General features: G+C 43.1%; 1 protein-coding gene and 1 long non-coding RNA gene across 2 annotated transcripts in view; one reads left to right on the plus strand and one right to left on the minus strand.

The window, feature by feature from the left end:
* Window positions 1-15,691, minus strand: part of LOC141132848 (aldo-keto reductase family 1 member C3-like) — a 68,110-nt gene extending 52,419 nt beyond the window's left edge. Inside the window, exons 1-2 of the mRNA XM_073621769.1 lie at window positions 15,419-15,691; window positions 8,766-8,933 (exon numbers count right to left, since the gene is read on the minus strand). Coding sequence (XP_073477870.1) covers window positions 8,766-8,933; window positions 15,419-15,505 — 255 coding nt within the window. The 5' untranslated portion in view covers window positions 15,506-15,691. The remainder of the gene's footprint in view (window positions 1-8,765; window positions 8,934-15,418) is intronic.
* LOC141132852 (uncharacterized) overlaps window positions 1-16,710 on the plus strand; it is a 241,637-nt gene that overhangs the window by 139,847 nt on the left and 85,080 nt on the right. The gene's annotated exons all lie outside the window — the stretch shown is intronic.

Here is a 16,710-nt window from a genome sequence, read left to right on the forward strand (position 1 = left end):
TAGAAGTCTTTGGTAAGAAGAGTATACCGGACCTGGGCTTCAACAAGACGGAGATGCTGTCTGTGCAGACATTACAAGACAGATACAAGGCATGTTTTATGTTATGTTATGTTCAATACCAGGCACTTTTCCTCCTTCATGCCCAAGCCAATTTTCAGCGCTGTCGCTTTTTAACAAATGACAATTGGGCGGTCATGCAACACTGTACCCTTTTGGTGGTATTTGATCACCTCCGGGGTTTTTATTTTTTGGTAAGCAAATAAAAAAAGACCAAAAATTTGGAAAAAAAAGTTTTTCTTCGTTTGTTATAAAATGTTGTAAATACGTATGTTTTCTCCTTCACAGATGGGCACTGATAAGGCTGCACTGATGGGCACTGATGAGGTGGCACCGATAGGCATTGATAGGCAGCACTACTGGGCACTGATGGGCATCAACTGTAAAGGAGGCACTGGCAGGCATTACTGATGGGCACTGATTGGCATAATTTCTGGGCATAGATTGGCATCCCTGGTTGTCCTGGGTGGCCATCCTCGGGGGACTGCGCTGATAATCAGCGCAGGCCCCCCTGTCAGGAGAGCAGCCGATCTGCTCTCCTCGCATCTGTCAGATGCAAGTGTGGAAAAGCTGATACATGGCTCTTCTCCTCCTGCTAGGTGATGTAGGCCTCCCTGAGTTCCTCCAAGCAGTTTCTCATTTTCCAGCAGGGTGCAGTTAAGCTTCCAGGAGCCTGGGCCAGGGGCGAACCCTTCGTCTAGGTAACCCTTAAAGTGAATGGACCTGTGGTCAGAAAAAAAAAAAGCAAGGGACCATGGAGTGTCCGTGATGCCTGACTGTCCTGGGATCAAACACAAAGTTAATCCTGGAATGCACAGATACATTGGGGTAGCACCAAGAGACGTCCAGGGCACCCAGTTGGGTCCACAGGGTCTGGAAAAGCTCCAGCCATACACACTTCTCAGGGGAGGCGTACATGTTGCTACTAATCAGCTCTCCTGCCCACGAACAGTCTATGACCTAATGTTGGTCGCAGACGACCTCCTGAACAGAGTCAACCGTGGGACATGCAAACCTGACAAAAATGGCTACCCCTGCAGACTTACAGTCCCCACCCCCAGACCAATAGGAGGGACCATGGGTCCACTGGGAGGACAGATGGGTGTAGGCGCAGTCCTGAAGCATGTAGACATCACTCTGTTGGGAAGAAAGAAAGGTCAGCACAGCTTTATTTAGGCAAGAGGATGCCAGCAAGTGTGCACTAGGAGGAGGGAACTCAGACTGAAGCATCAGTTGCAGTCCTTGCAGGACCTTTGGCCGTGGCTTTGTCTTTGGCTGTGGCTGGGACATGAGGCAGGACACCAAGAAGTGCCTGAACGGACACTGGGAAGGAATCCAGGCACATCGCCTTCTATTCCAAGGTGGAGAATCTGGGAAAAGGTGAGAAGTGTAATTCTCTCTTTTTCAGGAAACTCCACTCAGGGCATACACCTTTGTCGAAGATGCACAATGAGATTCAAACACTCTGGAAGGGGAAGAAGGCTGTGACGCGAATGGTTAGAGAATACTAGACCAACATCTATTCCCCAAAAGAAACAGACACTGCAGCGGCCGACAGGTTCTTGTCAGGTATTAGTAACACTATTGATCCTGCAGATTCATCAGCCAACAAATCTCCCTTGACGTTGGAGGAGCTGCACTTTGCCATCAGATCCTTTAGGCAGGGCAGGACCCTGAACTGCAACAATCTCCCAGTGGAGCCCTATGTAGCACTGTGGGATCCCAGGCCTGCTCAAGCTGTATGAGGTGATGGCAGTGGAGGTCAGAATGTTCCCTTCGCTCGGGGAGGGTATAATCATGATCTTGTATAAGCAGAAGGGTAGAGACGGGAGTTAAAAAATTGGCGTAACATCTCTCCCTTGAAGGTGGACTACAAGATCCTAACAAAGGAACTGGGCAACAGACTGAAGACTGTCATTGGACAGATCTGGCTGGATCAGACTTTTAGCATTCGTGTACAAAAAGGAAAACTGTAAGCGCAGAGATATGTGTACCTCTATACATGCAACAGTCACAGTTCATTAGTCCATATGATAAGCTAAACAATGGCAGATCCTAAAAGGAAATGATGGTGGGTGGCAGCTATCCATAGAGAGAAGCCAGCTCTATAATAGGAAGACAAGGGAACAAAAAGGAAGCACCACCTAAATGCAATAAGTTAAGTAAGATTTTAATGACACAGCAACTAATGCACTTACAGGAAGGCGAATAAGATCAGGCTCATCTGTGCTGTGGGCACAAGGTAGAGTCCAGTCGCTGTTTCATCCTAATCCATGGGGAGGTGGTCGTGGGAGACAAGATGTGCAGTCTTTTCCTGTGGCCACCAGGAAGACAGCCAGCTCCGGCGTGGAACGCAGGTGGACCGCAGGCGATGACGTCACGGGAAGTGGAACCAGGGGAAGCAACAAGGGAGGAAATACTGGAGAGAACAAACAGGCTACGCGCTCTGAGTCTACTGCTCCTTCTACAGGCCTGTAGAACCTGTTCCACCTGCTTTCCACGTCGGACCTAGGTGTCTTCCTGGTGGCCACAGGAAAAGACTGCGCATCTTGTCTCCCATGACCACCTCCCCGTGGATTAGTATGGACCAGCGACTGGACTGCACCTTGTGCCCACAGCACAGATGAGCTTGATCTTATTCACCTTCCTGTAAGTGCATTAGTTGCTGTGTCATTAACATCTTACCTAGCTTATTGCACTTAGGTGGCACTTCCTTTTTGTTCCCTTGTCTTCCTATTTTAGCATTGGTGATCGCAGAGTTGTGGAAAGGCATGCGCTTATGCAGAAAACTGTCCAATACATCAAGGACCACCGTGTGCATGCAGCCCTGCTCCATCTCGAAAAAGGCCTTTGACAGTGTCACAGTCTCCTATTGGTTTATGTGCAGAGCCCTGTGCAGGTTTGGTCTTGGGGAAATGTTTTGTTTGTATGTTGACCTAATGTACCATGACATTTGTAGTACGCTGTTGGTGAATGGCTGGAAAACTGGTCCCTTGTCGTATCTCCCTGGGGTCAGGCAATGCTGCCCTCTTTTATCTCTGCTTTTTTGTTTGTTGTATAGAGTGATTTGCCTCAAATGGAATCCAGAGATCGGGGGGATTACAGCACCGGGTCCAGACATAATGGAAGTCAAGTGCTCACTCTACATGGACGGCGTGTTGGTGTTCTGTGCTGAACAGCGCTCCATCAACTCACTCGACCAGAACTACGAGGACTTTGAACAAGCTTAACCACTTCCCGCCCGGCCTATAGCATAATGACGTCCGTCGGTCAGGAAGTGGTTGCGTTATCCTGACTGGGAGTTATGACGGTCAGCAGGATAAGCTGCGGGGGCGTGCAGCACGGCGATCACGGATGTCATGTGTCCCTCAGACATAGCACGTCCCCAATCACAGCAAACAGCGAATGAAATTGGCTGTTTACCACATGACCGGCTGTGTCCAATCACAGCCGGTCACAAATGTAAACAATCTGAGCGGTTACTATCTGATCCCTGCTCTGTCCTCACACACCGATTGTGTGAGGACAGAGCAGGGATCAGTGAGTGAGATCAGTGTGTCAGTTACTGTACATTTTTACTGTGCACAACACGGCCCCCCCAGTAAAGAGAACCTGTCACCATAGAACTGTCACAAATCTCTGGATCTGTCATACAGCCCATCTGGATCTCTGGATCTGTCACACAGCCCATCTAAATCTGTCATACAGGCCCGCCATTGGTACCGCCATTAGTACTGCCATCAGTACCATCGCACAGGCCCGGCAGAAGTACTGCTATCAGTACCGCCACAAAAACCCGTGTCAGTGGAGGAAACCGTCCCTCCTAAAATAAGGAGATCAGAAGACCTGCCTACCACCAGCAGCGCCAGACCCCAGGAAGAGGAGCCCAGTACCAGTACTGGAATTACACACCCAACCCGAAGAATCCAGGCCCAGTCCTACCTTCCTGATGCCCTGGCAAACTCCTTATGGTTGCCTGCCAACTCAGGATCCACTATAATCCCCCCTTTCACCGCACAGCCAGGTGTGCAGCCCAACACTACAAATTTTTCACAATTGTATTTTTATTATTTATTTTTCTCACAAGATTTGCTGCAGAATATGGTGGACCAAACCAATCTGTATGCAGAGCAATTTATTGCTGCCAACCCCAATTCATCCTACGCCCGCATGTACCAGTGGCGACGTCTCATACTGGACGAATTGAAATTGTTTTTGGGCCTTGCATTTAATATGGGGCTTACAAAAAAGAATGAACTCCATGCCTACTGGTCCACCCACCCCATGCCGATATGTTCCTCTGTCATGTCCAGGACTTGCTACAACATGATTATGGGTTTCCTACATTTTAATGATAATTTGCAGTGCCCTCCCTGAGATTACCCCAACCATGACAAATTGTACAAAATAAATTATTTTTCCCAGTGATTTGCTGAAGTATTTAATCCAGATCAAAACATTTGCGTGGACGAATCCCTTATACATTTTACTGGCCAACTGCACTTCAAGCAATATATCCCCAGTAAGCGAGCCAGGTATGGGTTGAAATTGAATAAATTGTGTGATCGAGCCACTGAATATGTGTATACCTTTCTGATTTATGAAGGGAAAGACTCCCAGCTCCAGCCCTGTGAGAGCCACACATTTATTGGAACCAGTGGGAAACTTGTCTGGGAGCTGGCATACCCCCTGTTGGCTAAAGGATACCATTTATATGTGGACAATTATTATACCAGTTGGCTATGACGTGGAGGGACAAGAAAGATGTCCACATCCTCTCTACCATCCACAATGACACCTTGTGGTTTAAACGATCAGGTGCTACAACCTTATTTGTCAAACCAGAAGTCCCATTACTGGTATAAGAAAGTTGCATTTCATATGGCCATGTTTAATTCGTTAGTCTACTTCCAAAAATCAACTGAAAACCAACAAATCACCTACATCATGTATATTGAAGACATCGTGACTGCCCTGATATACCAACAAGGACCCACCCCAGGAAGCATTCGTTCTGATAGTGTGAGCAACATCTTCCCTATAACATTCCCCCCACAGAATCTGGAAGAAGACGCCAAAAGAAATGCCGTGTATGCAGCAGAGGAGGAGTTAGAAGTGATCCAAGCTATTACTGCCCCCAATGTCCCTCCCAACCTGGCCTGTGCATCGGAGATTGCTTCAAAAATTATCAAAACATCCATTAGAAATTAGTTCCCCTTGTTAACAGATTGCCATTTCCCCATTTCAAATACCTGTGTGGATCATTTGCCTGCTACCATGTTTCTACCTTCCATGTTAATTAACTGACCTTGGCCTGTTTAACGACAATGTCTTTGCCTGCCAATTTAAACCACATTTATGACTTCCACGTGCACCAACCTCAGCCTGTTTACGGACGATGCCTCTGCCTGCTGTTTTAAACCACGTTTCTGACTTCCACATGCACAGACCTCGGCCTGTTAATCGACCATGTTTTGCCTGCCACTTGGACTGATCTTTTGCTCTTTTACTTTAGTACACAGGGGTCTCACATATGTGAGGGGCTTCAGAATAGCGTTGTGAGTAGAGAAAAACAGTTTTTGGTTTTCTGTGCTCCAAGAACAGGGTCTGTTGTCCGGAGGCTTCAAAGAGATTTGGGTGGGAGAAGCCTCTACCCCTGCCCCCCTGGCCATAAGCTTGATGGTCCTTCCTGCTGCCTGAACCAATACTTTTGCTGTATTGAGCATATTGCTACCTGTAATGACCCAGGACATTATGGACCATGTTTCTTCCTGCTGCTTGGACCAATACTTTGGCTGTGTTGGCCATATATTTGCCTGCTGCCTCTACTGACTATGGACAGTATTTCTGCCTGGACATCTCTGCCTGCTACCTGGACCAATGCTCTGGCTGTGCTTTGGCTGTGCTGACAGTATCTCTGCTTGTTCGAACTATGGACAGTATTCCTGACGGCTGCCTGGACGATTGCTTTTGCTGTCGCTGACCACATCCCTGCCTGCTGCCTAGACCGATGCTCTCCTCTGTGGACCACTGCACTTTTAAAACCACAGGTAATCTTTTGCTATTTAGTATGTACCTGCATGTTAGAAATATGAAGGGCCTTCAAAAATGTGATTGGTTGTCAGAAAATTATATTTGTAATTTATGCTCCTACAACGCCTGGAGGTGCTACTTGGATGTTGGGCCTCTGTATGTGGCCAGGCTGTGTAAAAGTCTCACGCATGTGGTATCCCCATACTCAGGAGGAGTAGCAGAATGTATTTTGGGGTGTAATTTTTGCAATGTACATGCTCTGTGTTAGAAATATCTTATTAATGGACAACTTTTTGTAGAAAAAAAAAAAAAAGAAAACAAAAAACGCGTTTTCCAAAAACTTATGGAAAAAATGAACCATTCAAAAGACTCATTATACTTCATAGGTTATACGTTGGGGTGTTTGCTTTCCAAACTGGGGTCATTTTGTGGGCAATCCCATTGTCCTGGTGCTCCAGGGCCTTCAAAAGTGTAATAGGTGGTTGAGAAATGAAATGTGCAATTTATGCTCGTAGAACGCCTGAAGGTGCAACTTCAATGTTAGATCTCTGTAGGTGGCCAGGCTGTGTAAAAGTCTCACACATGTGGTATCGCCATACTCAGGAGGAGTAGCAGAATGTATTTTGTGGTGTAGTTTCAAGTATGCGTAAAAAAAAAAATTATAATAATTTCTTAATTTTCCCAAGAATTGTGGGAAAAAATTACAACTTCAAAAAATTCACCATGCCTATTACTAAATACCTTGGACTGTCTATTTTCCAAAAAGGGGTATTTGTACTTTCCTAGCTTGTTAGGGTCTCAAGAAATGAGATAGGCTGTCAGTACCTCAGGTGTGATCAGATGTGATCAAATTTCAGTGACTGGCACCATAGCTTGTAGACTAACTTTCACACAGACTAAATAATATCCACCAATTTGGGTTATTTTTACCAAAGATATGTAGCAGTATAAATTTTGGCCCAAATTTATGAAGAAAAATGACGACTTCTTTGCTAAATTTCACAATAGAAACTAAAAAAAAAAGTGCTTTTTTTTCTAAATTTGCGCAAAAAATAAAAAAAACCCAGCAGTGATTAAATACCACCAAAAGAAAGCTCTATTTGTGAGGAAAAAAAATGATAAAATTTTTGTTTGGATACAGTGTAGCATGACTGAGTAATTGTCATTCAAAGTGTGAGAGCACTGAAAGCTTAAAATTGGTCTGGGCAGGAAGGTGCATAAGTGCCTGGTATTGAAGTGGTTAAAGTGGTTGTAAAGCCACTATGTTATGATAATACATTCCCCACTATATGTGCTGTATAAAAAAAAAAATGCTGATTCCTCCCGGCGCTCACGTGACTGCTCGCCACTCTCCTTTCCCAGGCTTACAGGTACAGCGGGAGGGGCATATAAATTCCACTGATGTCAGCTGGGAGGAGAGGAGATTTTTTTTATACTAGCTGACAGGTAGGGGTGGGGAAGATGACAGAGGAGAGCAGTGGGATGACGGAGGCACACACACTGACAACAGGGTCGGGGCTCAGCAGCCATGATAAACTGTGGTTAGTTTACAGGGGGGGGGAGGCAGAACCAGCCAGGTTTTTTAGGTTATATAAGGGGCCAAATTACACAGCACAAGCATTGTGCTGTATAACATGCTTTGGGAACAGGATCAAAACTTTTTTAGGGTTACAGACACTCTAAGGTGTTACTAAAACACACAACAGTAAAATGTGTCTGCAGTAAAGCATGCTTGTTATACTCACTGTGGAACCTAAGGGGTTAATCCCCTGCTTTGTGTAAAAAGGCTATTTGATCCTGTCTTCTGTGATCCTTCCCTTCTTCCACTGTCCCCAATCCATCCCCTGATAAAGCAGAGCCTTTGGAGTCACTCTGCACATGCTCAGTTTGGTGTGTATTGCTAGAGAATTTTTTTTTCTTGGGAGAAACCTTCCCTTGTGTGTCTTTCTCCTTTTAATATAGCTCTGGGTTTGTGAACTCTTTCCCCCTCTGTTATCCCCAATCACACCCATTGCTTATTGAATTATTTTTGAAATGCTGCATGGTTTGTTTTAGTTGTGGTTCCATGTAGGACAGGGGTTTAACTCTGGCACTGTACACCTGACATTGCACCACTAGGTATTTCGGTGGTACCTTAGGGGCCACATGATGCTTTTGAGGTGACGGTTCAGGGAACTTTGCTCCGTACAACACGTTAGGCATCATACCGCAGAGTGAATGTAATATTTGTGTGATTGGAACTGTATTTTAATGTAGTGTATTCATGTGCTACAGTACAGGGTGGAAAGTACCTCAATAAAGTATCTTGTTTATCATTTTATTTATTTTTTATATAAAATAAAGTATATAATTAAAAAAAAAATATTTATTGGTTTAAATGGTTGGGCACCCCACTCCTAGCTTGATTTCTGATGTGCGGATGACTATATATGAAGAGATAGAGATATATATATATATATATATATATATATATATATATATATATATATTATATATATATATATATATATATATATATATATATATATATATATATATATATATACATATATATATATATATTTTTTTTAGAAGTTTCTACAAATACAAATTTGTACTTTTCAGTTTTTGCCAAGTTTCTGTTTATTCTTGAGTTAGGCATTTTTGGAAAAACCCCATAATAAATGTACAGTCACCTTCCCGGTGTAGAAGATGTCCTCTCTTTTCAGTGTTCCTCCTGCAATCTTTTCTCTGATGGCTCGGCCCACCTCTACCTCATTACCATAAATAAATGCACAATCAATGTGACGATAGCCAACTTCAAGGGCAATTCTTACACTTTCTTCTGCCAAGCTCTTAGAAACCTGAGGGGTAAAAAGAAAAAAAAAAATTGTCAAAATAACGCATTTCATGGTTTTGTCCCAAATGTCAGTGAACCATTGTTTTGTTTTTTTAAGTGACAGTAAACCATTGCTACAGTATCCTATCAGGTACACAGTACTCCAGTGCCATTATGCCTTCAGCTTTCGACCCAGCCTTAACATTTTGTCAGCTGGTCACTGGCCTGAGACGCAAACTGTCAGATTCATAGTTATCATTCAGAGTTCTGTGTAGCCATCATTCTTCAAATGGTAAACCCAGAGCTTTTTTTTTTTTAAATGGAACTTGACGCAACTCCATTCCACCACCTCCAATGCTGGCCCTTCGTTTTGACATTGGCCCTTCACTTCTGTGTTTATGAGTGACAGCACTCCTTACCCGGCGGCACAGAAAACCCTCTCTGCTCTGCAAATGACAGCAGAGGAGAGTGCGGGGTTGTGGCATGTCCTTCAGTTGTGGTTGTTCTGAGCAAGCACATCGATTCCTGTCTCTACTTCAAACATCTTCTTTTTACTTTGAGGTGATTGTAGCTATATCAGTGCACTTGTTACAAAAATAATTGAGTACTGTATGTGATACTTTATTTGCACTAACATCCAAACATTTAGAACAAGCTTTCAGGGTGTACCCTCCAAGCAGTACTGTTCCATAGGTTTTCTGCCTTTTATCTCCTTCTGCTCTTGTCTGCATTTATTTTGACTGCCAGTCCCAGCAGCCCACCCCTTCTATCTTATAATGCCTGAGCCACTTTAAGCAAGTGGCTCAGGATGTCTTTTGGCCCCATCATCTGGTCAGGCAGGACTGTCAGGAGCTTCCCAAACTATTCTGCACAATTTTTCTGCTCTGCACTACAATCGTTTTTGGCCCAGTTCATAAATTCTGGATTTGGGAGGTTTGTAAAGCTTCAAAAGGTTAAGACAAACCATAACTGATAGAACTCAGATGTAGTAGTTCAGTATTGAGCAATTTCCTACTACTTAAAAATCACTTGGGATTCCCATATTTTACATTATATATATACACACACACACACACACACATACAAAAGTGAGTACGCCCCTCACATTTTTGTAAATATTTTATTCTATCTTTTCATGTGACAACACTGAAGAAATGACACTTTGCTACAATATAAAGTAGTGAGTGTACAGCTTGTATAACAGTGTAAATTTTCTGTCCCCTCAAAATAACTCAACACACAGCCATTAATATCTAAACCACTGGCAACAAAAATGAGTACACCCCTAAGTGAAAATGTCCAAATTGGGCCCAAAGTGTCAATATTTTGTATGGCCATCATTATTTTCCAGCACTGCCTTAACCCTCTAGGGCATGGAGTTCACCAGAGCTTCACAGGTTGCCACTGGAGTCCTCTTCCACTCCTCCATGACAACATCACGGAGCTGGTGGATGTTAAAGACTTTGCGCTCCTGCATCTTCCGTTTGGGGATGCCCCACAGATGCTCAATAGGGTTTAGGTCTGGAGACATGCTTGGCCAGTCGATTACCTTTACCCTCAGCTTCTTTAGCAAGGCAGTGGTTGTCTTGGAGGTGTGTTTGGGGTCGTTATACTGTTGGAATACCGCCCTGCGGCCCAGTCTCCGAAGGGAGGGGATCATGCTCTGCTTCAGTATGTCACAGTACATGGCATTCATGGCTCCCTCAATGAACTGTAGCTCCCCAGTGCTGGCAGCACTCATGCAGCCCCAGACCATGACACTCCCACCACCATGCTTGACTGTAGGCAAGACACACTTGTCTTTGTACTCTTCACCTGGTTGCCGCCACACACTTTTGACACCATCTGAACCAAATAAGTTTATCTTGGTCTCATCAGATCACAGGTCATGGTTCCAGTAATCCATGTCCTTAGTCTGCTTATCTTCAGAAAACTGTTTGCAGGCTTTCTTGTGCATCATCTTTAGAAGAGGCTTCCTTCTGGGACGACAGCCATGCAGACCAATTTGATGCAGTGTATGGTCTGAGCACTGACAGGATGACCTCCCTACCCCTTCGACCTCTGCAGCAATGCTGGCAGCACTCATACGTCTATTTCCAAAAGACAACCTCTGGATATGACGCTGAGCACGTGCACTCAACTTCTTTGGTCGACCATGGAGAGGCCTGTTCAGAGTGGAACCTGTCCTGTTAAACCACTGTATGGTCTTGGCTACAGTGCTGCGGCTCAGTTTCAGGGTCTTGGCAATCTTCTTATAGCCTAGGCCATCTTTATGTAACGCAACAATTCTTTTTTTCAGATCCTCAGAGAGTTCTTTACCATGAGGTGCCATGTTGAACTTCCAGTGACCAGTATGAGAGAGTGAGAGCGATAACACCAAATTGAACACACCTGCTCCCCATTCATACCTGAGACCTTGTAACACTAACGATTCACATGACACCGGGGAGGGAAAATGGCTAATTGGGCCCAATTTGGACATTTTCACTTAGGGGTGTACTCACTTTTGCTGCCAGAGGTTTAGACATTAATGGCTGTGTGTTGAGTTATTTTGAGGGGACAGCAAATTTACACTGTTATACAAGCTGTACACTCACTACTTTACATTGCGACAAAGTGTCATTTATTCAGTGTTGTCACATGAAAAGATAGAATAAAATATTTACAAAAATGTATTTACAAAATATTTACAAAAATCTTTGGAACCCTTTGCAAAGTTAGAGGTAACCCTAACATCTCAGGCATCTAGCTTGGGGACACCCAACACAAGGTCTCTTCTTACGCAGACGGCATGCTCATCTCACTCTCTAACCCCACTATATCTATACCGAACCTCCTTAGCGAATTTAAAACATATGGTGCTCTCTCCAATCTGAAAATAAATCTACCCAAATAGGAGGCAATGGGTGTTACCATACCATGCCCCAAGTTTTTGCTCTGCGTTCTAATTTTAAATTTAGGTGGACCTTGTCAGCCCTGAAATACTTGGGCACACTTATCAATCCACAACTAAACCGGACTTATGCCTTAAAAACTTTCCACCCCTGCTCGGTAAAAGTCAGAACATATTTCACAAAGGGAATCAGGGCCTCTTTTTTCTGGTTTGGGAGGTGCAACACTATTAAAATTTCCATCCTACCCAAACTTACATACCTATTCCAGGCTCTTCTGATTATTATGCCCTCTTTTTTTCAAACGATCAAAAGCCCTGTTTATTAGCTTTATATGGGCCCACAGAAAACCTAGTATTAGGTTCTTACCAAAACAACGCGGCAGTATTGTAGTACCCGACATACAGAAATATTATCAGGCGACCCACTTAGAGAGGGACTCGTGAATCATATATTTATAGCTGCGCTCGTTACCAACAAACTGATTATATAACAAATATTAAACACGTAATAGTGCATCTATTTGACACAACTGTGCTTCTCAAAGCATGTAAAAATAAATGTGAAAAAATAAAAAAAAAATAAAGTGTCCATAAAGTGTTCATCACATTATGGGATATTTCATAAATACAATAGGTATTCCCGCGCTATCTGAACTAAATAAATAAGGTGTTTGGTTGCAGCAAGCACCGACCATGTCAAACACCACCCAACAAAAATATAATAAAAAAATCAATATATAGTTCTGCTCTCCAAAATTAAAGTGCTAGAGTATTGAATATAAAGTGCTATATGTGCTAGATCATATTCATGCAGAAATAATCATTAAATACATACATAAAAAGACAATGCATAATGAATCTACTATGCTAAATAAATGAGTGATAAGTATGCTATGTGAAATAGATAAAAAAAATCCTTCAATATAGTGCGTTCAAAGAGAATATAAATCTAAACGTAATAAAGTTCAAGTGCCAAAAAAGGTTTTTAGTGCATTCAAGCTTGCAGAGGTTCTGATCCTTCATATTAGTGCAGTATTGGAAAGTATAACCACAGCACTCAGCATGTAAAGAAGGCGTCCAACACATATGGCAGAATTGGATCTGAAAGATTTGAGCAGCCAGTCTAACTCTGTCACAGAAAACGCAAATCGCATTCACCAGCAGTGAAACAGATAAGTATTATTATGCTACTTTTACAGCAGCCACTGAATCACTATAAGTGCCCATTTTGGCTAACCATTGCATTAACATATTATTAACTCAACATTCATTCTTAATAGACTGGAAGTGCACCTGACCTTTTTAAAGTGTGGGACTCTTATGTGTGTTGCCCACTACTGTAAAGGTGTGTATTGATGGCATTAGCTTTAGATGCTTCTAAGATAATTCAGAATTTATTGAAAGGTGCATTTCACACCCTACTGACACAGAGGATAATGCTTGGCATCAAAAGCAAAAATTTAGAAATTAAAAAAAATAATAAAGCTCCAGCCTGCCCATCAGTATAAAACATATTGAAATGTGTGGAAAGCATAAAGCATTGACCCCTGTCAAGTTTTTTTTTTTGTTGTCTGTGAGATCCGACTCTGTATTTGTCCTGGGGACCACTGTCTCCGTCAAGACCCATACACACGATCGGACTTTGACAACAAACATGCAAATTAGCTGTTTCAAGGCAACATCTGACCGTTTGTACACTCCATCGGACAAACTTTTTCGGTTTTCATCGGACAAATGTTGGCTGTGCGAACAGACAAACTTGGCGGCAACAAAAGTCCTACGTCGGCAAGTCCGATCGTGTGTACACAAAACCATCGGACTTTAGTACAAAGTACAAACACGCATGCTCAGAACCAATGCAAAAGATCAGACAACAATGCAGAAGTTGACCAAAAGGGTGGCGTCGGAGAATTGAAGTCCTCTTTTGAAGTGTCGTCAGTACGTTGAAACGTCACTACATTCGTGTTTGTTGCCTAAAAAGTCCTGCCGTCTGTATGCAATACAAGTTCACGGCCAATGCCCTTTGGACAGAAATCCACGGAAAAGTTTGTTCAAAGTCATGTGCACGAGGGTTAACTGAAAGGTATGGGAATTCCAAAATGTTAGCATTGTCACATGAACAGGAACAGGAGGTGAGGGGAAATCATCCATTGGGGGACCCCTAGTCTGGTGACAACTTTCTAAGAAGCACTTTTGAGCTTTTCTTTTAAATTCTGTTGCATCTCTGGGAAGCTCAGAGAATCCCTATGATAGGACACCGACCGTGTGTATGCTGTGTCGGAATTTCCGCCAACAAATGTTTGAGAGCAGGTTCTCAAATTTTCCGACAACAAAACTTGTTGTTGGAAATTCAGAGCGTGTGGACACAATTCCGACGTACAAAAGTCCACGTATGCTCGGAATCAAGCAGAAGAGCCGCACTGGTTATTGAACTTCATTCTTCTCAGCTCGTCATACGTCACCGCGTTCTTGACGTTTGGAATTTCCAACAACATTTGTGTGACTGTGTGTATGCAAGACAAGTTTGAGCCAACATCCTTCGGAAAAAAATCTACGGTTTTGTTGTCGGAAAATCCTATCGTGTGTACAGGGCATAATAGTGATACTATACTTTAGAATAAACAAATTGCAAGCAGGCATGCTTTTTATTGCAGAAGAGACATATTATTGGATCTATTTATATTTTTATTCCACACAACTTTCATCCAGTATTTACACATTTTTTCCAAATTGAATCAAAATTAGAAAATTTTGCATTTTGGATGAAAGTTGTATTTGCCTGTGCACAATCTTCTTTGAAATGTACATCCTGACCCAGCCAATCAAGATGACCAAGGTTCCTGAACTCAGGCAGAAGGCCAAGCAAAGATGCCAGTGGTTTTGAAGGAGAGAGGAGAAGCGATTATAGTTACACTTTAGGGCTGGGCTCACACTGATGAGGCTGCGGGTCTAAGCAGGGGGTCCGGTGCGTCCCTGTACACCGATTTAGGTGCGAATCAGGTCTGAATTTTTGCCTGAATTTGCACATGAAGCGGAGCCAAAGACACACAGGATCCTTTTCCAATGCAGACTGCAGAGCTGTATGAACCGGCTTCATTCAGAGCTTCTGTGATATAAATTGGATGTGGGGATAACCACATCCAATTTGCATAAGTGTCAACCCAGTCTTAGGGCTCGTTTACATTTGCAGTTGGGGGGCGGTAAAATAGGCAGATGAGACACAGATTTACTACTCCCTCTAAGCTTCAAATGGAGCTGGAGGGGGTTGTACACAACACCGTGGCAAAATGATACCCCCTGTCATATCCTGCATTCAGGTACCGGGGACAAACCTGACTCATTAAATTTGAGGATTCACTGCAGATTGCTTTTCAGAGAGCAACACAGGTGTGAACTAAATCTAACTACTTTTGAAGAAGATCTGTGGTGCCATTAACTCATAATGGTACCCACAATCAGAAATGTCACATATAATTTTATACTAGTGTTTGAAAACAAGCAAGGCAATCATTTATAGAGCTGACTACAAATTCTGAACACTTTTGGTAATTATATAGTAATAAATGTATAAAGAGCTGTACATGAGAAGAAAATACTACCAGGAATAGCATACCCACCTCTTGGGGTGCATAGGTGCCATATCCAATGACTGGCATTTTGTGGCCATCATTCAGGAGTATGCAGGAATCTGGGGTCAGTTCCATAGTTTGGGCTTCTTCTGGCAGATCCTAATATCTGTCACCTACACCAGAAACTTTGACTTGCTGTAAGACGACACTGCATTTTTGCTTTTATTTTGTCCATGACGGAGTAGGCTGATTGAAGTACAGCCTCCTTGCTGCTGAGCGCTTAGAGAACACCTATTTGCATTTAGTTTGGTGTTCTGCCACTAGGACACACCTGAGTTACTTATAAAGCAACTACAAAGGTTCACTAGGCAGCAACTGAGAGAGAGAGATTCAAAGCTGTTGACTCATCATTAAAATTAATGTAAAACATCACACAAGCTTCAACACTGACATTTCATTTTAAAAGTAATTTTAAATCTGCAGCTTTAAATAAAATAATAGTTGCTGATCCTGCCTTGATGTTTCTTGTCTGGCGTTTACAGGTATAGGGTGACTTAGGGTTGCCACCTCATCCCTTTAAACTCGAACACATTTGAATTACACAGGTTCTGAGGCTAATTTAATGCAGATAAAGCACCAAGTGAGTTACCAAAGTAATTAACACTTTAATCAGCCACAGAACCCGTGGAATTCATATGTGTTTGGGTTTAAAGGGATGAGTTGGCAACCCTAATGACAATGCTCTGCCACTGTCCCCCAGTTGTGCTCCTTGGAGTAAGTTCGACTCGAACATCGGGTGTTCACCTGTCCGCCGAACAGCAAATTTTATGGGGCATTCGCAGCAAATTCGAGCACCCCATAATGCACTGCAAGACCGCAGTGCATTATGGGGTGTATGCAGTGTATGATGATTGGCCAAAGCATACATCTGACCTGCATGCTTTGGCCAGTCACAGCACGCCCCTCCGCGAGAGCCATAATTGGCCAAAGGCAGGGTGCCTTTGGCCAATCATGGCTCAGGGGGACTAAGTCCACGCCCCACAGTATATAAGAGCGCCCGTATAGTGGACGAAGTATCTATATTTTTTATATATATATATATATATATATATATATATATATATATATATATATACACACATATTACACACACACACACACATACACATATATACACTCTGCATTCAGCATAGCCTATATATACACAGTGCATTCGGCGGTATACAGTTTCGCGGTGTACACAGTATATATCACAGTGTGTACAGTTTCAAATACACTTCAGGCGGTGTACACAGTATACAGTGTAGTGCGGTGTTAAAAAAAGAAATACCCATCATGTC

Source organism: Aquarana catesbeiana, linkage group LG03 (genome assembly GCF_042186555.1).
Source record: "Aquarana catesbeiana isolate 2022-GZ linkage group LG03, ASM4218655v1, whole genome shotgun sequence".
NCBI classification, from domain to species: Eukaryota; Metazoa; Chordata; class Amphibia; order Anura; family Ranidae; genus Aquarana; species Aquarana catesbeiana.